At 38.5% G+C, this 24,103-nt stretch overlaps 1 protein-coding gene across 1 annotated transcript in view; it reads left to right on the forward strand.

Moving 5' to 3' along the window:
* CSMD1 (CUB and Sushi multiple domains 1) overlaps positions 1-24,103 on the forward strand; it is a 2,061,182-nt gene that overhangs the window by 1,516,084 nt on the left and 520,995 nt on the right. Inside the window, exon 11 of the mRNA XM_025393463.1 lies at positions 10,291-10,394. Within this exon, the coding sequence (XP_025249248.1) occupies positions 10,291-10,394 (104 nt within the window). The remainder of the gene's footprint in view (positions 1-10,290; positions 10,395-24,103) is intronic.

Below are 24,103 nucleotides of genomic sequence, written 5' to 3' on the forward strand. Positions count from 1 at the left end.
ACCCAGAATTAATGATATATATTTCTAACTCCCTTTCTTTTTTTTTCTTTTTCTTTTTTTTTTTTTTTTTTTTTTTTTTTTTTGAGTGTTCAAAGTGTGAACTTTCTTTTTTCTTGGTTGGAATCAAATCTTTGTAATTTCATACTGGCTATTGTGGGCTATTGGTATGTGTTGCATACAGATATAAAGGCTTCTATGTGTATTTTTGGTTAATTTATTAGATTTTATTTTTAGAGCAGTTTGTACAGCAAAATTAATCAGAGGACATAGTTTCCCTATACCTGCTGCCCCCACACATGCACAGCCTCTCTGCTGCGAACATCCCAACCAGAGCGGTGCATTTGTTACAATGGATGAACATGCATTCATGCCAAATTACCAAAGTCCATAGTGCATGTTAGGGCTCACTCCTGCTGCTATTTACTCTATGGATTTGAGCAACTGTATGAAGTCAGTGTCCGCCATTGTAACATCACACAGAGAGTTTCACTGTCCTAAAAATCCTCTGTGCTCCTGCTCTCCATCCCTCCCTCCTCTAACCCCTAACAGTCACTAATTCTTTTACTGTCTCCATAGTTCAGCCTTCTCCAAAATGTCATGCAGTTGAAATCTTACAACACGTAGCCTTCTAAAATTGGCTTGTTTCACTTGGTAAAATACATTCAGTTTTCCCCATGTCTTCTCATGGCTTGACAGCTCATTTCCTTTCAGCCCTGAATAATATTCCATTGTCTGAATGTACCACAGTTTATCCATTCACCTGCTGAGGGACATCTTGGTTGCTTCCTAATTTTGGCGATTATGAATAAAGTTGCTATAAACATACACGTGCAGGTGTTTGTGTGGACGTGGACATACTTTTTTTTTTTTTTCTTTTTCTTTTTTGAGATGGAGTCTCGCTCTGTCTCCCAGGCTGGAGTGCAGTGGTGCGATCCTGGCTCACTGCAAGCTCCACCTCCTGGGTTCCCGCCATTCTCCTGCCTCAGCCTCCCGAGTATCTGGGAATACAGGCGCCGCCACCACGCCCGGCTAATTTTTCTGTATTTTTGGTAGAGACAGAGTTTCACTGTGTTAGCCAGGATGGTCTCGATTTCCTGACCTCGTGATCTGCCAGCCTCAGCCTTCCAAAGTGCTGGGATTTGTGTGGACATACGTTTTCAGCTGCTGGTGGTAAATTCTAAGATATGTGATTATTTCATTATTTGATAAGAATATATTTGGTTTTGTGAGAAGCTTCCAAAGTATCTTCCAAAGTGACTGTACCATTTTGTATTCCCATCAGCAATGACTGTCGTATGTGTTTTTCTGTAGGAAATTTACATGTATATTTATCCAGTCTCTATGGTAGATATATGTGGGCAGGTTGTCACCTTATCATTAATTATATTTTTAGTTGTTTTATGATTGGCCCTTACAACCTCAGGTGAAAACAACTAAAATTATTTGATAATTTTTATATTCTAAGAAAGTGTGAACTTTCTTTTAAAATGTGTAATCGTTCTTCTTGCAACAGTGTTAATAGTTTCCAGACGTAAACTTGTTTTCATGTTTTTTACGAGGAAATTCACAGTTTGAAAGGCCTTTCTTCTGATACATAATTTGAAATGGAATGAATCAGATACATTATAGCCTCAGATTTCCAGTGTTCCTTCCTGTGTGTTCTGAATTGTCATTTCTAGCCCATTAATTTCAAACCTACAGTTATTAATTAAAGCATTTGTAAAATATCTTATTCCAAGACGTAGGGCCTTTGTACTGATTTATATTGTGCTGTCAGTTCTAAATCTTGGAAAATTATAAAATCTTTCTCCTATTCATTTTCCTGTCATCACAGTTTCTGACACAAACATGTTATTCAGAAAAACAAATGTGGTTTACTGAAGAACATCAAAAGGAAAAATAAAAAAAAAAAATATTGCTATCAAGGAAGAAACCCAATGATGCGTACATTTTTATTGGGGTGTATGCGTATGTGTGTGTGTGTGTGAGCGCGTGTGTGTGTGTGTGCATGCGTGTATGTATGTGAGCGTGTGTGTGTGTGCATGTGTGAGTGTGTGTGAGCGTGTGTGTGTGCATGTGTGTATGTGTGTGAGCATGTGTGTGTGTGAGCGTGTGTGTGAGCGTGAGAGCGTGTGTGAGCATGTGTGTGTGTGAGAGCATGTGTGTGTGTGTGAGCGTGTGTGTGTGTGCGCACATGCACAGAGGGAAAGATCATAGCGATCAATTGATATATTTGGATTATTTTGGTTTAATTGAATCAGGAGAAGCGGTCTCTTTATTTGAATGGACCCATATTGAATGAATTTTTTTTCAGTAAATTGAAATTATATAGTATATTTTATTTTTGATTTTTGGGAAATGTTTTCGTTTTGTTTATAAATTAATATTTTATCAAGGAAAATATATATTATCTGAATCAAAGTAACAACAGTATTTCTTTCCTGAAAAATCATTTATATACTTGAAAATCATTTATATAAATGAAAAATCATTTATATACTTATTGAGTCATTCTTATCATCTTGCAATACCCTCCATTAAAAGAAAAAAATCCTGACACATTCTTACTTCATTCATGTTAGTTAAGATATCTCAGAGATCTCCAGAACTTATTCCACTTCCTCACATCCCCTTCTGCCAATCCAGCTTAGCGCTTCTTCCATCCCTACAACTCTGCTGTTCTTCCTTGCCATGGTTATCCATGTCCTCCATCCAGTCAAGTCCACACGTCTCATCTTAGAGCTCATCTAATTCACATTCTTAGTAGCATTCAACACATTTGATCACTCCCTCCTTCTTAAGATCTTTAGTTTTATGGATTTTTCACAAAACACCATATTCTTGGTGTCCTCCCTATCATAGATTCTTCTTTGTCATTTCTTCCTCAATTCCTTGACCTCTAGATATGAAAGAGACTGCAGCTCATCCTCATTCCTCTTCCTTTCATGTGCCTTCCTTGGATACTCTGACAGAGTGTTAGTATTTTAGGTGGCATCTATGGTTAGGGACCCCCATTTATGTGTATCGAGTCCTGAATCTTTCCCAAGCTCCACACTGTTTTTTCTAAATGCTCACTGGACACCTTGGTTTGAAAAAAAAAAAAAACCATCTAGAAATGTCTAAAAGTCATGCAAAGCTTAGCAGACATCAATATGGCTAGCAAGAGTGCCCAGCACTTACCTCCTTCATAAGGAAGAACCGAAATGACAAGTAGATAAGTACAGTGTCTAGGGGAGAACACTGTAGTGAAGCAACAGAGAAAAGAAGACCCTCTGAGGCATGGAAACTCAAGACGGCAGCATGAAGATGAATGTGAAGTGCCAGGATAGGATCTGTTCAGTGCCAAGAATGGGCTCCTCATTGGAGGGAGAAGGTAAGTGGGAGATCCCCAGCAGGCCACTTTCCCAGCCCAGATGCCTGCATTCAGAGCTTCAGAAAAGCCTCACAGTCCTCACAGGCCCTGAGCCAAGGGTAAGGAGCTGCCTGGAGTCCACATGGCTGTATTGCTCCAGGGAGAGGATTCACGCCAGGTTCCTCTCTCATTCCCTGGGCCTCAGGCTGCTGCAGCATGGTGCCATTTTCAGGACAGAACAAATATCAGAGTACATCCTGCCCATGGGGTCAGTAGCCCCTGCATCTCCACAGCTTGAGAACCCAGCCATCATCCCACCACAGCCAAGCAGAAGGATGCAGGGCCATGACCCCAGCTGGACTCAGTGGTACGAACATGAACCCAGCACTCAAGTGCATGAAGTAACCTACACCACAGGTGGTCTAGCAGCGTCAGGAGGCCACTCTCAAGACAGAGGGAGCCAAAGTGCATGCTCCCCAGGGCCTGAGAGTTGAATTCCTGAGGCCCATCACCAACAACCACCCTGACTGTATGCCTCTTGCAGGAGACCAAGGACTGGTCTTTTGGGTACTGCTGCCACCAGTGAACACTCCCCACCCACAAGCAGTGGACTTGCTGAATGCCCACACATGCTTCCCGGGGACCCAAGGACCAGCCCACCTGAGGCCAACCACTGCCACAAAACTTGTTCCTCTGAGAAGCAGAGATGCCACATATGACCTTCTGTATCCCCAAAACAAACCCACCCAGAAGTCTCCGTCTGCAGTAGAGTTGAACCAACGCTTCCAGAAACACCTGCAGCCAAGGCTACTCAGGCAGCCACAAAAACTGCAGACATTGATTACAACCAAATAAATAGCATGAAGACTACGCTACTGTACTCATGCAGAATACAAACCAAGGCGCCCTACCCAACTGACACTATGAGACACATCTACAGGAAAAAGTTTTTCACTACTAAAACTACCCTCTAAAATTAGGAGCAATTGTGTTTTGTCAGATGTATAGATATCAATGTAAGAATACAAGAAATGTCTAAAAAGCAAAAATCATGACACCCACAAAGGAACAAAATCATTTTCTAATACCAAATCCCAAAGAAAAGGACAGCTACAAAATGCCTACACATTTTTAAAACTAATGATCTTAAAGATATGCCATGAAAATCAATAGAATAAAAATAGACAATTCAAAAAAGTTAGGAATAACAATTCATGATCTGAATGAGAAATTCAACAAAGAGATATTACACAAAAAGAACTAAGCAGAAATCTTGAAACTGAAGAATAAAATGAATAACATTTAAAAAATAAAATCATGAGCTTCAACAACAGACTAGATCATGATGAAAAAAGAATTTCTGAACTTGGGGACAGGATTTTTGGAATAAACCAATCAGACGAAAATAAAAGAATAAATAAGAATATAGAATGCCTACAAAATGTGTGGAACAAAATGTAGTGGGCAAATATTCCCATTATGGGAATTCTAGAAGGAGAAGACATCAGAAAAGGTGTAGGATATCTGTATAATAAAATAATAGCTGAAAACTTCTCAAATTTTTAGAGAAATATGTACATTCAGATCCAGGAGGCTCAAAGATCACCAAACAGATCCAATGCCAAAGATGTTCTCCAAAGAGCATTATAATCAAACTGTCAGAGTCAAAGACAATTCTTCCTTCTATTCTAGTGATTTTGTAATTTTCTCAAGAAAAAGAAAAATAAATATTTGAGGTTATGGATATCGCAGTTATCCTGATTGATCATTACACTTTGTATAAATGTATCAAAGTACCACATATACCCCCAAAATATCCACAACCTGATGTAGCAATATAATATACATATTTAAATACTTCAAAGACAAAAAGAAGTCTAAAAACAGCAAGAGAAAACAGTCAAGTCAAATATAAGCAAAAAGCCCCCAGACTAACATTAGATTTCTCAGCAGAACCCTTACACAGGCTAGGGGAGAACAGAGTGATATAATGAAAATGCTTAAAGAAAAAAGAAAAAAAAAGCCAAGAATACTATACCCAGCAAAGCTATACATTAGAGATGAAGCAGAAATAAAATTATTCCCAGATGAGGAAAAGCTAATAAAAATTTATCACTACTGGAATGGTCCTACAAGAAATGCTCATGGGAGCCCTTCATCCGAAAGTGAAAGGATGATAACCACCATCGTGAAGACACACAGTACAGTCATATCCACTGGTAGAGCAGACAAATAAATGAGAAAGAAATAAAACCATATCACTACGGAAAACCACCAAACCACAAAGACAACAAAGAAGAGCATGAGAATGGAACAAAGGATGTACAAAACAACCAGAACAGAATTAACCAAGTGACAATATAATTTAAAAAGCTATATCCAAGTATATACTGCCTTTCAGAAACTTGCTGCACCTGTAAAGACACACGTAGACTAAAACTGAAGACATGACAAAAAATTGTCCATGCAAACAGAAACCAAAAACTAGCCGGAAGAGCTCTACATTTATCAAATCACATGGACTTTAAGTGAAAAAATGTGAAATAGCTGGGTATGTTGTCCCTCTAATCCCAGATACCTAGAAGGGTGAGACATGAGAAAGCTTAAACCCAGGAGACAGAGGTTGCAGTGAGCTGAGATTGCACCACTGCACTCCAGCCTGGGTGACAGAGCAAGACTGTGTCTAAATAAATAAATAAATAAATAAATAAATGGAAAGGAAGATGAAAAAAATGTAAAATGAGATAAAGACAAAAATAATGTATAATAATTATAAACATATATGCACCCAACACTAGAGATCCCAGATATACAAAGCAAACATTATTGAAGGGAGAGATAGACCCCAATATAATAATAGATGTGGACTTAACATCCTACTACTCTCAGCATGGAACAGATTATCTAGACAGAAAATTAATAAAGAAGTGCTCAACTATATTGTAGACCAAATGGACCTAACAAACATTTATAGAGCATTTCATCCAACAGCTGCAGAATACACATTTTTCTCATCAGCACATGAACATTCTTCAGGACTGATTGTATGTTATCCCACAAAACAAGAGTCAATAAATTTTTTAAAAGTCAAAATTATATCAAGTATCTTTTTTTGACCACAACAGATAACATTAGAAATAAATAACAAGAGAAACTTTGGAAACTGTGCAAATACATAGAAATTAAACATGTTCCTGAGTATCCAATGGGCCTGTGAAGAAATAGATCAATGGATCTGTAAAGAAATTAAGAAGAAAATTTAAAAATAATTTTTTTTTCTTTTGAGTTGGAGTCTCACTCTGTTGCCCAGGCTAGAGTGCAGTGGTGCAATCTCAGCTCACTGCAACCTCCACCTCCCAGGTTCAAGCGATTCTCCTGCCTCAGCCTCCCGAGTAGCTGGGGCTATAGGCATATGCCACCATGCCCAGCTAATTTTTGCATTTTTAGTAGAGACAGGGTTTCACTCTGTTTACCAGGCTGGTCTCGAACTCCTGACCTCGTGACCCACCCACCTTGGCCTCCCAAAGTGCTGGGAAATAAAAATAGAAACACAACATACTAAAACCTATGAGATACAGTAAAAGCAGTGCTAAGAGGGTATTTTATAGCATTAAACACCCATATCAAAACAGTAGAAAGATTTCAAATAAACACTCCTAGCTCTGCGGCCTGGAGGAGTTGATGTGCCGTGAGTTCTTGTAGGGTGAGGCCAGTGCTTCCCTCCACGGACAAGTCACGTGGTGTCTGCCCTCAATGCTTACAGGGAGCTCTGCAGGGCAGGCAGAACAGCAAACCAACCGAAAGCATCAACCCAGGGAATATTATGAAGGGGAATAAGGATTTTGGCAAAGCAACTAGCTTTCTTGGACAGAGTGGGCTGTGGAACCATGGCTGAGGGAGGAACATTAAGCCGGGACTTAAGAAAAATGGCAGGAATAGAAATCCAAACATGCATGTTCTCACTTACAAGTGAGAGCCGAACAATGAGAACACATGGACACAAGGAGGGGAACAACCCACACTGGGGCCTGTTAGGAGAGCTTTAGGAAAAAGAGCTAATGCATGCTGGGCTTAATACCTAGGTGATGGGTTGACAGGTGCAGCAAACCACCATAGCATGTGTTTACCTATGTCCCAAACCTGTACATCCTGCACATGTACCCTGGAACTTAAAAATAAATAATAAAATAATTATAGGTATATATGTGTGTGTTTGTATATATATGTGTGTGTGTATATATATATGTGTATGTATATGTGTGTATATATGTGTGTATTTATATGTGTATATGTGTGTATACATATGTGTGTATGTGTGTGTGTGTGTGTGTGTGTGTATATATATAGAGAGAGAGAGAGAGAGAAATATGGAGCATCCAGTTCCAGGGACAGCTGAGGGAGTCCTTGCAAGATATAAGGAGGGTGCATATGTTGGAGGAACTAAAACCATTTTGGCTCAATGTCATTGAAGTTGCTCACAACTTGAAACGTATTATCCTTTTGTCTTCACTTTTCATTGGCATCTCTGGCTCTCTTTTACTATGAAAGAATTACATATTTGGTTAAAAATATATGTATGTCTATTTTACAGCTGCATATATGCATAAAATGCCATATCCTCTGACAAACTAAAAGCTGTCTATGCAAGACCAAGGCTGCATTTTCTGTTTTTACTGAGCATCAACAGCATGGAGTAAAGATGTGTATTTGACAACAGGACCTGCTGATTGTTGAGATGAAATACTGACAAGGACTTTCTCTGTCTACCTTTGCCTTGGCTTGAAAGAATTACAGAATGGCCCTTTTTCCACCCCTAATGAGAGCCCATTCATACAGTGTGAATCCTATCCGTACTCATTACAAATCGGCCAAACATGACACCCAAACCTTAATGAATTATCATCGCTTCCCACCAGAATTTTAATCAAGTCAGCACTGTGCTCACATGTCAGAAAGGAAACTACCAGGTCTCAATGATGATTCTTCAGTTTTAAAATTATCTGATTATCAGATGATGGTCACTTACAAACTGATTCATGAGAAACAAAACAATAGAAATAAAAATATCAGGTGCTACGTTTCACATGCAGTATTTACACTGGTTTGCAACAGCTGTCAACCTCGACACCTGTGTCAAATCGGACTGCTGAAATAATGTGTTCATACAAACACTGCAATTTGAAATAGTAGGTTTTTAAAAATAAATCATAAATCATAATGACTGTATTACTAATTTTAGTAATAATTTCAGGTAGCAAATTTAATGTATTCCTTATTGGCATTGCTTGGAAAAGCACCTGTTTAGAGCCTGTTGGAACTGTGGACATGGACTTGGGTATTAGTGGGAAGTCTGTCGTCCCTATGCTACCACTTACCCTTTTCTTTCAAGCTTAACAAACAGGCATTTGGTACTTTTCTACACTGTTTCAGAATTTCTGTTTCATTCTAACATAGAGTTTATTAAAATGTACTTCCAATATTACAGTTTCTGTTCCTCCTGTCCCATCCCTCTTCCTCCTTCCTTTCTCACACCCTCTGCGTCTTTCTCGTTACGTCTCTCTCTCTCTCTCACTTATATATCCATCTATCTGTGTATCATCTGTCATTTTTCCATCTGCCCATCCATCCATCCAGTCTATCATCTATTTACTATCTGTCATCTATCTATCTATCTATCTATCTATCTATCTATCTATCTATCTATCTATCTATCTATCTATCTGTCTGTCTATCTATTATCACCATCTATCTATCTATCTATCTATCTATCTATCTATCTATCTATCATCTAATCTGTCTATATCTTCTAATCTTCTACCATCCATCGAATCTATCATCTATCTATCATTCCTCTAATTATCATCATGTATTTATCTTCTTTAATTTTTTCTCCATACTATCCAGGGTTCTAACCTAACTTGTCCTTCCTCATAGTATTGGCCACCAAAGGAAGCATTTCTTCTTTCAGGAGAAAAAGATCTTGTGCTCTACAGAAAGAAGTTAATAGATTATAATATACTGGCACATCAAACATAAACCAGTGTTGTACAGATGCCTCAGTGCTGGTCATCATGACGAAGTATTCTTTGTAAAAAACAAACAAAAAACTTACAGGCTTTGTAAGACTTTGTATCCCCATAAAGTCTTTTGGGGTGTTAATATGGATAATTACATGACCTATACATATAAAACTTTGTATTTATTGCAGGGCATTCTAGGTCTGGTCAAAATATATGTCATTAACTATGACCAACATTTCTTTTGCTTATATTGATTTAGTTATTGGTTAATCCAAACACTCAAACACTGAAAATGTTAAAGTAAACATTTAGTAGATATTTGGCTTAAAAGTGTTGTAGAGGTTAAATTTCATTTTTAGAGGTGAAAATACATGAGTTGGGAGTACTAGAAATTCTGAATTTCATAAAACTCTATAATGCCAGGCTATCAAATGTATATAATTATCCATGTAACTATTTAAAGCAGCTCTGGGATCATTTGACATTGGTATTAAGGAGCAAAATTTAACACTATAACTAGATATTTACAGTATTTATTAAAAGTCATGGGAAGGCTGGGCACGGTGGCTCATGCCTGTAATCCCAGCACTTTGGGAGGCTGAGTTGGGTGGATCACAAGGTCAGCAGATCAAGACCATCCTGGCTAACACGGTGAAACCCCGTCTCTACTAAAAATACAAAAAAAAAAAAAAAAAAAAAATTCAGCCAGGCGTGGTGGCGGTGCCTGTAGTCCCAGCTACTCGGTAGGCTGAGGCAGGAGAATGGCGGGAACCCGGGAGGTGGAGCTTGCAGTGAGCTGAGATCGCGCCACTGCACTCCAGCCTGGGTGACAGAGTGAGACTCCATCTCAAAAAAAAAAAAAAAAAGTCATGGGAAGTACCTACTGTTCTAAGTCACTGTTTTGTACCTTCTATTTAGGTCATCAAACTTGCCTTTGAAGAATTTGAGCTGGAGCGAGGCTATGACACCCTGACGGTCGGTGATGCTGGGAAGGTGGGAGACACCAGATCGGTCTTGTACGTGTGAGTATGTTCTTGAGCTTCTTCTCCTGTTATGCATGCAGTGCGGGGCACGGTGGATGGAGATGAGATTCTGCTACTGGCTTGCAATTCGGCCTCAGGTGTTTGGTTAGTGCCATTTATGGCTAATCTAGTGGCCTGCAATCTGATTTCGTATGAGAACAAAATATGAGTATAATTTAGGATTATGTTTTATCTGTTTCAATTGTTTTCCTTCATTAAAAATATGTTTATGACAAAAATTAGTACACTCATGACGCAGCAAAAAATAATACATTTTTCAAATCAACTCCCCTTTCTTTTTTTTTTTGAGACAGAGTCTCACTCTGTCACCCAGGCTGGAATGCAGTGGTCCGATCTCAGCTCACTGCAACCTCCACCTTCCAGGTTCAAGCATTTCACCTGCCTCAGCCTCCTGAGTAGCTGGGATTACAGGTGTGCACCATCATGCCAGGCTAATTTTTGTATTTTTAGTAGAGACGGGGTTTCCCCATGTTGGCCAGGCTGGTCTCAAACTCCTGACCTCAGGTGACTTGCCCACTTCAGCCTCCCAAAATTCTGGGATTACAGGTGTAAGCCACCGCGTCCAGCCAACCCCCCCTTTTTTAAACTCTCTCCTCTGCTTCCCTGTGATGTTACATTATCAGGGTTTTTAAAGAAGTGCAGATGCTTTCTAGTTTGGGAAATATAGGTCTTTTTTGGAATAATGTCATACACCTTTCCATGCTTTCTGTAAAACTTCATGATAAAGTAACAGACATCACGGGGAAAAGTGTTGGGGGTGACTCAGTGTACCTCTGAAGAACTCTGTTTCCAGACTCTTAGCAAGAATGGTGACAGCCCTTGCTCTGAACATTTGCAGACTGATCCCACTTCTCAGTTTTTACCAGGATCACAGACTGTTCTGCAGCCCTATGACCTGGGCATCCGCTTTAGCTACGTCCAGAGAGACGGCCTCAAAGACAGTTTCTGTCCGTTTTATCAGACCTGGTGTATCAAAATTAGGAAAAGTGATTTGGGGGTGTACTTCCTCTATGTTTTTAGCAGAAAGGAAATACCCACCTCATCTGCCTTTGCCACTCCACAGATAGCTTCTCTTCATGATGTAGACCTTGAAACCACTAAACCAGAGCATCTTTCATTAATGGAAAGTGTTCTGCCGGTGTTCGTCTTGGTTTCTTTGTCGTCTTGTGTACTACTGAGGATGCCTCTTCATTTGTGAGGAAGCTCGCCCCTGGTAGCATCCCATATTTCTATGCTAGAAAAAAAGATGCAGTCTATTATGCTCACCTGATCCCCTTATTTATTGATTAGTTATGAGACAATTCACACATTGAAAAAGCTGTAGCCAACTGTTCTGTATATTCCCTTAAAAATCGATACAGCCAGAATAGGACTCCACCAGGAACGTGACTCCTTCCTTCATTGTATCTTGAATACTTTGCAAGAGAACACGTACTTCTAGCTTATCTTCCTGCTGGCCTATTCCAACTATTACTAGTCATCATAATTGAAATTATGTTGCTGGACCACAACTTATGATAATAATGATGAGGACAACACTAGTAATATCATAGCTAACTTTTATGTATCTCTTACGCACCATGCACTGTGTTAAATGCATAATACATTTTACCTTATCTGATCTTTACTATAATCCTGGGAATTTGGGGCTAATAATATCATTGTTTTGTCAGTGATGAAGCTGAAGTTTTGATAGGTTAAAGGATTTACCCCAATTCACACACCTAGTGTATGCTGAGGCAGGGATTCCAACTCAGGGATGTGATATTGTTCCAGGATCTGGAGTCTTCATCGCCTGTAGACCTACCATGATTTTAACCTGGTGCCCTTTGACAGTCTTTTGCATCTGACGCTCATACCCCCACCCCATTATTTCACTTCCACAAGCAGCTGTGAAGTGAATGTCTTTGTATGTAGATGTTGGCATACTTGTTTGGTATACCTTCAGGAACATTTCCAGCGAGGAATTTTGGGATGAAGAGGCATCTTCATTTACACTGTTATGTTTCTCCAATTATCCCCCCCAAAAAATTTATATAAACCGCAGTGGAACATAAAGGATCCTATTTTTCCACACCCTTGCCAAATGATGACTCTTTTTTGTTGACAAATTACTAGGTTTAAAAAAATAGCCTTTTTTAATTTTTAAAAACAGAGTCTTACATCTGAGGGCCCAGATACCTATATTTTGAGCAAGCCTCCAAGGTGATCGTCACACACACTGACTGCCTTTGACCTGGGACAGTGCTGGGAACAGCACCACAGTGGATAGAAACGAGCCGGCAAGTCAAAGACAGAGTTTCTGGCTCCAGCTATTTGCTATCCCCATGACCCTGAGGGAAGTCATTCTCCCTCTCTCTACGTCTCTTTTCCTGGCTATAAAATATGTATAATAAACTTTTCCAGCCTCTGGAAATGAGAAAAATGAAATAATGCATGCGAACACTCCAGAGAGCTGAAAAATGTAACCCACACATATTATTATTACCAAAACACCTAATTTAAGCGAGGATGTCACTAAAATAAATGAGGAAAATTGTTAAATACCGGCAACATTTAAAATATAAATGCAGCTAGGTGATGCCGTATGAAATCCCTTAGGTTATTATTAAAGATCTACAATCATACACTCATTTTTTAATGCGATTTGTTGTTAAGAAAGCAATTGCAAACTCTGTATTACATTGACATAAGGGTTATTAGAGCCTTCTCTCAATGGCTTGAATCTATAAATGAAAAACTAAATAGCCGACTGAATCAAACTGAGATGCCCTTTGGGAAACAGTGTAACCAGGACCAGCGGGGCATTTAATCAGCCGCAGAAGAGGAAGGAAAAACCACTGATATATGTCCTCAGTGTACCAGATCACAGAAAAATAACAGAACACAGTCAGAGAATCACAGCTGGTCTCTTTGAATAAACAGGTAATTTCAGGTGCTACATCAACAAATACTTTTGGGTACTTACATGCAAACATTCTTCCCAGCATGGAGTCTAACATCTAATTGGAGAAATGACGGATACACTGGAATAGTTTAAATACTAGTCGGTATATGAAGTCAGAGGATCACATGACACACATTTTAAATAAAGCAGCAGTTTAAAACCTCTTCATGGCAGACTGGCATTCATTACTTTAAACTCAATATTTTGTGGGTTTCCTTCTTGTGGGAAATATGGAATTCTAGTTAAATCTGGATTATAAGAGAAATTTGGAAAATGAAATAGCCTAAAAGTAGATCGCTCATCCTAAATAGGATTTTAAAATTTCTTATTTCTGGTAATGATTTTTCATTTTCTTAATTTTTATGACACAATATGAAAGAATAAAAACATTAAGGAACTCCTTCAATAATCCACCTTCCCTGAGAAGTGGATGAAGAAACTTGGGTCATATTTATAGAGTGTCAGACTTAAAAGAAAATTAAGTAACTTTCTTTGCAAATGTCTGTTGAGTTCTTTCCAAGCACGTCTATTGAGATTGTTCTTGAATTTAATTTGCAGAGGAACTGCATGGAGAGGTATGGCCTTCCCCGGACTTCCTCTGGCCTTTGCAGCTATTAGCCATTGGTCACCAGGGGATTTCATTAATTCCGGATGTTCTGTGGGCGGCAGGCACAGGTTACAGTTTTAAAATGCCCGTCCGTCTACGAGAATGAATAGTCAATATTATTGGAGACATCTGTGAGCACGCAGGGTAGCCTCTGCCTAACCAGATGTGTGGATTAACAAATCAGGATCCTGGTTCTTTCTTAGGGCTGGATTCATCCATTTTTGGTGAAACTACTTCTTGCTCGCAGACACTGCCTGGTGTGGCTGCGACTTCATTTCTCCCTGCTGTTTTCCGCTGCTCCTGAGTCAAAGGGCATCATTCTCTTTTTCTTAAAGACTGCTGAAGAGCCATAAAAAAGCAGACACTATGCACAGACGTGTGCGTGTTTGTGTGCATATCTTTATGTATCTTTAATGTTGTCACAGAGTTAATCACTAAACATTTAGTGCTTTGGGGGAAAGCATAAACAATTGATGTTGGTAATAAAGATATAAAGATATTGACTTAAATACATCCTAGATTTTTTAAAAAATCAGAAAACATGATTAGAAATCAAACCAATTAGAAACAAGATTCTTAAAACTCTGGAATCACATGATCCCAACTATTTTTCTGTATATTATCTTTCACATAATGGCACAGCCTGTGAGTCTGAATGCCACTGATAGTATAGACAGACTCAACTGTTTGGACCCTGTTCTTGACTTAAAGTCTATCCATTGTTAGCTTTTCTTTCCCGGCCTCTTATCTGGAAGCTTTCTTGCTTGATTCTTTGAATAATTATTTATTGAATGCCAAATATTATGCTAGGCCTTAGCTAGGAGACAGAGAGAAAAAATAAGCCATTGTTCTAGCCTTGAGGACTAATTAGCCTACTGATATAAATTTCACATAATTAGCAATATGAATCTATATTATTAATAGTAAGAGTGCTGGTATTGCTATAAATTTTATATGATATTTTATACTACGAGAAGCATGCTATCTTCTTCATACATTTATCTATTGGTTTTAGCCTTGAATGTAAGAGGTCAAAAGAAATGTTATTGGCCAAGCATGGTGGCACACGCCTATAATCCCAGAACTCTGAGAAGCTGAGGAGGGAGAAATACTTGAGGCCAGAAGTTTGAGATCAGCCTGGGCAACATGATGAAACCCCGTCTCTACCAAAAAAAAAAAAAATTAGCTAGGCGTGATGGTGCATGCCTGTAGTCCCAGCTACTCAGGAGGCTGAGGTGAAAGGATCAATTGTGTCCAGGAGATCAAGGCTGCAGTGAGCTATGATCACCCCACTGCACTCCAGCCTGAGCAACAGAGCAAGACACTGTTTCAAAAAGAAAAAAAAAACAATAATAATATTATGAGTTTCTAAACATTTATTTGGTTTGAGGTTAGAAAAAAAAAAGTCACCTCTTCTAAGTATATTTTGATTGTTTTTTTAGTCTTCTGTGTCTACAAAGTAAATTACTCATAAAATATACATCTCTAATGGGATACAAACAAGTTTAAAAACATATAAAACCATTAATATCAAAATGTTGATGGGATCTTGTTATAAAAAATTGATAATATTACTAAATGAGGTTTGAACAATGCCTTGAGGATTTATATGATTTCTGGGAAATCACAAAATATTCCATGGGATTCTTTTAGCACTTATTGCAATTTATAAGCTTCCAGGAACTCTTAAAAACATTCACAAATAATTTCGGCATTAAAAAGGTACCCATGTTCTTGACAATGTATTTGTAGGCACCTCATTTGAAAATTCTATCTGTCAATTCAATTATTCTAAGTAGATAAATGTAAGAATTCTAAATATTTGTACACCAAATTTACCCGATACTTTGGTGGGTGTAAAATATCCTCCTTGTGACTAGATGCATCAATTTATATATGGTATTCCTAAAATATGCCTTAAATTTATGCTGATAATACATCAATCACTGTTGTCTGAAGAGAGCAGCCCAGTTACTAGAATAACCAAGTTGCTTCTGTATAATTGCTAGCACAGTCTTGGCCTTCTCCTGTAGTGATGGTTACTCGGCCTGGTTAGTCGAGTGGTGTTATGCCAGGTGAGTGCTTTTGTGTCACCTTCTGTGTGTGACAGGTTCAGGACCAACTTCCCAGAATCAAGGAGAATTGAGTAGCCAGACTTTCGTCGTTACCACTGGAGAGTTCAGACATTGCCACACCTCTCCGGACACCCTTTGTGGTTTGGGTTTCCTCTTCCTAGAACCCTGTCGCTAGGGGAATACACAAACCGCTGGGCTTTAGCATTTTGGATCTGGGGAGAGCTGCAGTGGAGCTATCTGAGAAAGCCAGCACAGTCAGGGACCTTGGGGACCCATCGGACGTGTCTTGAGGGCAACCTTCCTACAGGGAAGAAGAAGCCATAGGTCCCACAGGAAGCTGAGCCCAAGGGCAGCTCCTGCTGCAGATAAGGTGGGGCTCCATTTCAGCTCATTTGGGGTCCAGGCAGCTGAGTGAACAGCAGGAATCATTTCCAGCTGTTCTGGCTGTTTTGTCACAGGTATAGACTCACTGTGGCTATTTTCTCTAAGGAGCCAAAAAATGCATGCCTGTTTTTATAGACCCAGAAGACCTAGGAATCTCTTCCACAATTCATCAGTCAAAACATTTAAATATTTTATTCTTTGTTTTTTAATCTTAAATTAACATCGAAGACTGTTATTATTTTGGGGAGATAAGTCCATTAAAACAATAGATGGTGTGTATTTATAGTGCAGCATCCCTGACTCCCTCTCGTATGCCTTTTACCCTCAAAGAATTGTTGCATCAAATAGAATGGTAGATAAAAAATAGTTTTAAAAAGGTTAAAAGTACAGTACCAGGAGAAGGTAATATGATATTACTATAGTTATCATCACTGTCTTAATATAATACAACATCCAGAGTTCTGCCATGTTCAGAATGAAATTTAAAAATGAAATGTAATGGAAAGGAAGAAGGAAAGAGGAGACTGAACTGTCATTTAGTGCACCTGTATCGTTTATTGACAAACTTGTGACAAAGATATCATTTCTATCTGCTAGATGCAGACAAGGAGCACTGGAGTTGACAGTCACTGAGGAAAAAAAAAAAAAAAAGGCTGTCTAATTGCTCATTGAACCCCTGGTGTTAATACAAAGGGATCTTTGTAGACTTTGTCCAGATCCCCAGTGGAAACGTTTTGCAAATCTATAGTAAAATGTCACAACCAGGATATTCACCTTGATGTGATCCACTGATCTTATTCAGATTTCCTGTTTTATTTTATTTTATTTTATTTTATTTTTATTTTTATTTATTTATTTATTTATTTATTTTTTGAGGCAGAGTCTCGTTCTGTCACCCAGGCTGAAGTGCAGTGGCACAATCTCAACTCACTGCAACTGCCGCCTCTCAAGTTCAAGGGATTCTCATGCCTCAACCTCAGAAGTAGCTGGATAACCGGCATGCGCCATCATGCCCAGCTAATTTAATTTCCCGTTTTATTTATATTCATTTGTGTTTCTCTCTCTCTCTCTCTCTCTCTCTGTGTCCCATTTTATTTATATTCATTTGTTTCTCTCTGTGTGTGTGTGTGTGTGTGTGTGTGTGTGTGTTAGCATGAAGTTCTATACAATTTCATTACCTGTTTAAGTTCATGTATCCACCACAGTCAAGACACAGGTAATCTCTAATACCCCAAAGGTCCCTCATGATTTCTTTAATAATAATAGCCAACTCCCTGTTTTCTACACTTAAACCTGACCCCTGCCAACCATTATCTCCACTCCAGCTCTAAAATTTTGTCATTGCAAGAACGTTACATAATTAGAAGCATGTAGTGCCTTACCTTCTATGATTGCTTCTCACTCAGCAAAATTCCCTGGACGTTGTGTACTGCAATCGTTTCTTCCCATTTTTTGCTGACTAGTATTTTGAGGTATGAATGTTGCACAGTTTCTTTTTAGTCACCCACTGACGGACACCAGGATTGCTTCTAGTATTTGACTATTACGAAGAAAGCTACTATGACATTTGTGTATAGGTTGTTGTGTAAACGTGAGTTTTTATTTCTCTTGGAAAATTACTGAGGAGTGTGATTGCTTGAGTTGTATGTTGGTTGTATATTTAGTTTTGTAGGAAACTGCCCAACTATTTTCCAGCATAGTTCTCCCACGTCACAGCCCATGACGTTAAGTGGCTCTCATGCTCACGCCGTCCCCAAAATTGGTTTTATCATCACTTTTTCTGCTCCAAAAGGTGTGTAGTGACACCTCTTTGTGGTTTAAATTTGCATTTTAACCACTGATGGCTAATGATGATGAGCATTTTGTCAGGTGCTTATTTACTATCTGACATCCTCTTTGGCAAGATGTCTAAGTCTTTTTCCCATTTTCTAAGTGGATGTTTCTTACCATTAAGTTTTGAGAACTCTTTGTATAGTCAAGATATTAGTACTTTGTAGAATACATGGTTTGCAACTATTTTTTTCTCAGTCTGCCGTTTGTCTTTTTACTTTCTTCATGTGGGTTTCAACACATGGCAAAAGCTTTTAATTTTGGTGGAGTCAAATTTATGGGCTTTCCCATAATGACCAATGTTTTGCTGTCAAGTCTAAGGATTCTTTGCCTAGCTGTACTTTACAGAGGAGTCCTCCTATACATTTTCCTAAAAGTTTTACAGTTTTACATATTACATTTCAGTCTCTTATCCCTTTTGAGTTAGTTTTTGTATATGGCATGAGACAGAGGTTGAGGTTCCTGGTTTGCCCTGCAGTTCCTGTGTCCAGTGGCTCAGGAGCATTTGCTGAAAGGACTCTCCTTGCTCCATTGAACTGCTTTTCTGCGTTCATCAAAAAATAGTTAGATATATTTGGGTGGGTCTATTTCTGAGTTCTCTCTTCTGTTACACTGATGTGTCTAGCCTTCTACCAATGCCACACATTACTGATTACTGTAACTGTTTAGTAAATGTTAAGATCAGGTGGAGTGACGCTTCTCACCTTATTCTTCTTTGTCAAGAGACTTAGCTGTTCTAGGGCAGGTGCCACTCTACATGGGTTTGAGAATACCATGTACATATATACATGTATACTCCCAGCAAGGCTTTATAAAAACATTGCTGGGATTGTGATAGGAATTACATTAAAGCTATTGATAAATTTGGAGAAAACTGACATGTTTACGATGTTAAATCTTTCAACTCATGAATACTATGTATCCTGCGAATCATCAAATGTTTCTTTTTTGGTGTTAGCTCCTATATCACATTCTTTCTTTAGCCTCTTCCGATGGTGGATGACATTGATTGATTTTTTTAAAAATTGACTCAGCCTTGCATAAATGGAATAAATTCTACTTCATGATTGTGTATAATTTTTTGTACATTGTTGGATTCACTTTTCTAATATTTTGTTGAGGATGTTTTCAACTACATTCATAAAAGATATTGGTCTATAGTTTTCTCTTTCTTTTTTATACTGCCTTTGTCTGGCTTTGGTATCAGTTTAATACTAGCCTCATTATAAGATTTTAATGGCTATAAAATATTTTCTCTTTTGTTACTTTCTGCAAGAGTTTGTGAAAACGTGATGTTAATTGTTCCTTATAAATTGGTAGAATTTTCTAGTGAAACCATCTGGATCTGAGGATTTTGTTTTTGGAGAACATGTTAGCTATAACATTAATTTCTATAATAAAGGACTATTCAGATTGTATATTTTATCTTGGTTGAGTGTCGGTAATTAATAGTTTTTGATAAATCAGTTTATATTTAATAACACGTTGAATTTATGAATTTAAAGTTGTTTATAATATTTCCTTATTATCTTTGTAATGGCTGATGAATCTGTAGTAATATCTACTATTTTATTTCTGATATTTGTAATTGTTCCCTTCTATCTCTCTATCTCTTGCTTTCTCTTTTTCTGACTTTCTGCTAGTCTTCTTACGGGTTCATCAATTATATTATTTTTCAGAGAAAATATTTGTTTCATTATTTTTTCCACTGTTTCTCTATTTCTATTTCATTAATTTAGACCTCTATCACACTCTTCCTCCTACTTCTTTAAATCTATTTTGCGTTACTTTTGCTAGAATTTTGAGGTAAGAACTTAAGTAATTTTTTCATTCTTTTCTAATATCATTTAGTGCTATAAATTTTCCTCTTGGCACTGTTTTATCTGCATTCCACATATTTTTATATGTTGCGTTTTTATTTTCACTTCATTCTATGTATTTTTTTAATTTCACTTGAGACTTTCCCTTTGAATCATGGATTATTTAGAAACATGTTATTTAATTTCCATGTGTTTAGAAATTTTTCTAATGCCTTTTAATCACTGATTTCTAGTTTGATTCCTTTGTGATCAGAGAATAAATTCTCTATTATTTCAGTTCACTTGAATATGTCAGGATCTATTTTCTGGCCCAGGGTGTGATTTATCTTTGTCAGCTTTTCATAGGGGTTTGAAAAACATGTGTATTGAGTTGAGAGTTCTGTATTCGTCAGTTAGATCCTGTTGGTTGATGGAATTTCCTTTGTGATCTTTTCTGCCTGCTTTCTAAGGGTACTGAAGTTTTTGTCTATACTTGTGGAGGTTGCTATTTTTCTCTTAGCTGTATCAGTTTTTGCTTCTTGTCGTGAAGCTCTGATATTTGGTTTGTTCACTTTGAGGATTGTTCCATATTTCTGGTGGGTCAATCCTTTTATTATTTTGTGATGTCCCTTTTTGTCTCTGATATTTTTATTTGCCTTAAGTCTACTTCATCAGGTATTAACATAGACACTTCTGCTTTTTATTTTATTTATATATATATATATATTTTTTTTTTGTTTTTTGAGACGGAGTCTTGCTCTGGGGCCCAGGCTGGAGTGAGCGGCGCCATCTTGGCTCACTGCAAGCTCCGCCCCCCGGGTTCCCGCCATTCTCCTGCCTCCGCCTCCCGAGGAGCTGGAACCACAGGCGCCGCCACCACGCCCGGCTAATTTTTTGTATTTTTTAGTAGAGACGGGATTTCACCGTGTTCGCCAGGATGGTCTCAATCTCCTGACCTCGTGATCCGCCCGTCTCGGCCTCCCAAAGTGCTGGGATTACAGACTTGAGCCACCGCGCCCGGTCACTTATTATTAATATTTACATGGTATTTCTTTTCTTCCTTTTATTATCAATATGCCTGGGTCATTGACTTTGACATGTATTTTAAGCCTCATGTAATTGGGTAATTTTTTTTAATACATTCTGCCTTTTTCTGACATTTGAGTGGCATATCTAGACCATTTATATTTAAGGTAATTATTGATAGGTTTAGTGCTTTGTCTGGCATTTTATTATTTGTTTATTTCTGTTTCTCATTCCCCTTTTATTGCTTTTCTTGCCTTCATAGGGGTTATTAAGTTTTGTTTTCTAATTCTTTCTTGGCTTATTTATGGTATATTTTCATGTATTTCTTTGTAGCTTTCAAAGTGATTGTTCTGGGCATTACAGTAAACATATGTGACTTGTAATAGTCTAGTGATACATTTGTTTCCTGCTGTAACTATAGAGTATTCCACAAACTCGGTGGCTCAGAACAGCAGAAATTTGTACTCTCAGTTCTGGAAACCAGAAGTCCAAGTCAGGTTTGCTAGGCCAGCATCAAGATGTGGACAGGGCTGGAACCACTTCAAAGGCTCTGGGAGAGAATTCATCCCTTCCTTCTTCCAGCTTAGGGCAGCTGCTGGCATTCCTTGGCTTGTGGTCACATGAACCCACTCTGCACTCAGAGTCATGAGACCATCTTCTCCTCTGCCTAAAGTCTCCTTCTGCCTCTCTCTTATATGGATACTAGTGGTGGCATTTAGGGCCCACCTAGATCATTCAGGATAATCCCCCACATTTAGATCCTTAACTTGGTCACATTTGCAAAATCTTTCATCTAGAAAGTAAGATTCACAGATTTGAGGGATGAGGGTGAGGGCAGGAGTGGACAGGAGTGAGGCCATTACTTACCTTACTACAACTAATGCCAACATTTGCCACTTGAAGTATGGAAACCACGCTTGCATTTAGGGCCCTTTACCCCTTCAACTTTTTAAGATCATCATCTGAAGTACCAGAAAGTGTTCTAATTGTTTCAATTATTAAGTAAGATTTATAGAACTCATGGTAAACAAAATGTCCATTTTATATTGTATAGATTCCTCTTGTTTTTTCTCTTTTGAAAACACAAGTAGAAGTTTCTTTTCTTTTCTTCTTCACTTCTTTTCTTTTTGAACACTGTCCTTGAGCCAACCATTAAGGGCAGGTCTACCACCTACACTTTTTTTTGTTGTTTGTTTGTTTGTTTTGTTTTGTTTTGTTTGAGACGGAGTCTCGCTCTGTCCCCCAGGCTGGAGTGCAGTGGCAAGATCTCGACTCACTACAAGCTCCGCCTCCCGGGTTCACGCCATTCTCCTGCCTCAGCCTCCCGAGTAGCTGGGACTACAGGTGCCGCCACCACGCCTGGCTCATTTTTTGTATTTTTAGTAGAGACAGGGTTTTAGTGTTAGTCAGGATGGTCTCGATCTCCTGATCTGATGATCTGCCTGCCTCGGCTTCCCAAAGTGCTGGGATTACAGGCATGAGCCACTGCGCCCAGCCTACTACCTACTCTTAATTTGCAACAACAAATTCTTTGCCTGATAATTTTTTTAAGTTCCCTTTATTTCTAAAGGATAGATTCACTGAATCTAGAATTTGTAGTTGACAGTTCTTCCTTCTGGCCTCCAGGATCCCAAACGGGAAAATCATTGTCCTTGAAGTAGATTTTCCTGTAGGTAACATTTTGTTTCTTTTTGGTTATCTTTTTCTGTCTTTAGTTTTTAAAAGTTGGATTAGATGTGTCTTGGAATGGACTTCTTTGGGTTTATTTTTGAGAGGTTAACTTAAATTATTTTTGGTCTGTAAGTTCATGTGTTTTGCCAAATTTGGGATGCTTTCAGCAATTTTTTTTTTAATAATTTCAACACCATCATCTAGCTCATCTCCTAGAGTTCCAATGATAAAAATAGTTGGAATTTTTTTTTTTTTTTTTTTTTGGTCCCACAGGCCTCTGAAGTTTTATTCCTTTTCCTTTTTATTTTTTATTTTTGAGACAGAGTCTTGCTCCATTGCTCCAAGAGGCTGGAGTGGCACGATCTCAGCTCACTGCAACCTCCGCCTCTTGGGTTCAAGCAATTCTCCTGCCTCAAACTCCTGAGTAGCTGGGACTGCAGGTGCATGCCACCACACCTGGCTTTTTTTTTTTGTATTTTAATAGAGATTTCACTGTGTTGCCCTGGCTGGTCTTGAATTCCTGAGCTCAGGCAATCCTCCCGCCTCAGCCTCCCAAGGAGCTGGGATTACAGGTGTGAGCCACTGCGCCCAGCCTCTTTTCTATTTTTTAGTCTGTTTTCTCTCTGTTGTTCATGTAGGAGAATTCCATTAATCTCAAGTTCACTGATTCTATTATTGCTCATTTCAATTTTAATATTAAGCAAATCTAGCAATTCTTAGTCTTCTATTATTGTGTTTTTAGTTCTATAATTTCCTTTTAGTTCATTTTTATAACTTATTTGTTTACTTAGATTTTTTTTTTCATTTGTTTGCAGATAATTTGTAAACAATCACTGAAGCATTTTTAAGAGACCTGGCTTTAAAATCCAACCTCTGATTCATTTCAGTTGGGGTTGGCTGATTGTCTTTCATCATTTAAGCCATGATTTCCTTGGCTCTTGGTGTGATGATTGTGTCCCGGCTCTTCTGTCTGTCATGTTATATATTGCTAAGTACTACTTACATCTTTCATTGGGTTGATGAAAAAGCAGTTGTGGTTTTTGCCATTGAAAGTAACGGCAGGCCAGGCGCAGTGGTTCACACCTGTAATCCCAGCACTTTGGGAGGCCGAGGTGGGTGGATCACCTGAGATTGGGAGTTCAAGACCAGCATGACCAACAAGGAGAAAACCAGTCTCTACTAAAAATACAAAATTAGCTGGGCTGGTGGTGCATGCCTGTAATCCCAGTTACTTGGGATGCTGAGGCAGGAGAATCACTTGAACCTGGGAGGCGGAGGTTGCGGTGAGCCGAGATCATGCCACTGCACTCCAGCCTGGGCAACAAGAGTGAAACTTTGTCTCAAAAAAA

This window comes from Theropithecus gelada, chromosome 8 (assembly GCF_003255815.1).
Source record: "Theropithecus gelada isolate Dixy chromosome 8, Tgel_1.0, whole genome shotgun sequence".
NCBI classification, from domain to species: domain Eukaryota; kingdom Metazoa; phylum Chordata; class Mammalia; order Primates; family Cercopithecidae; genus Theropithecus; species Theropithecus gelada.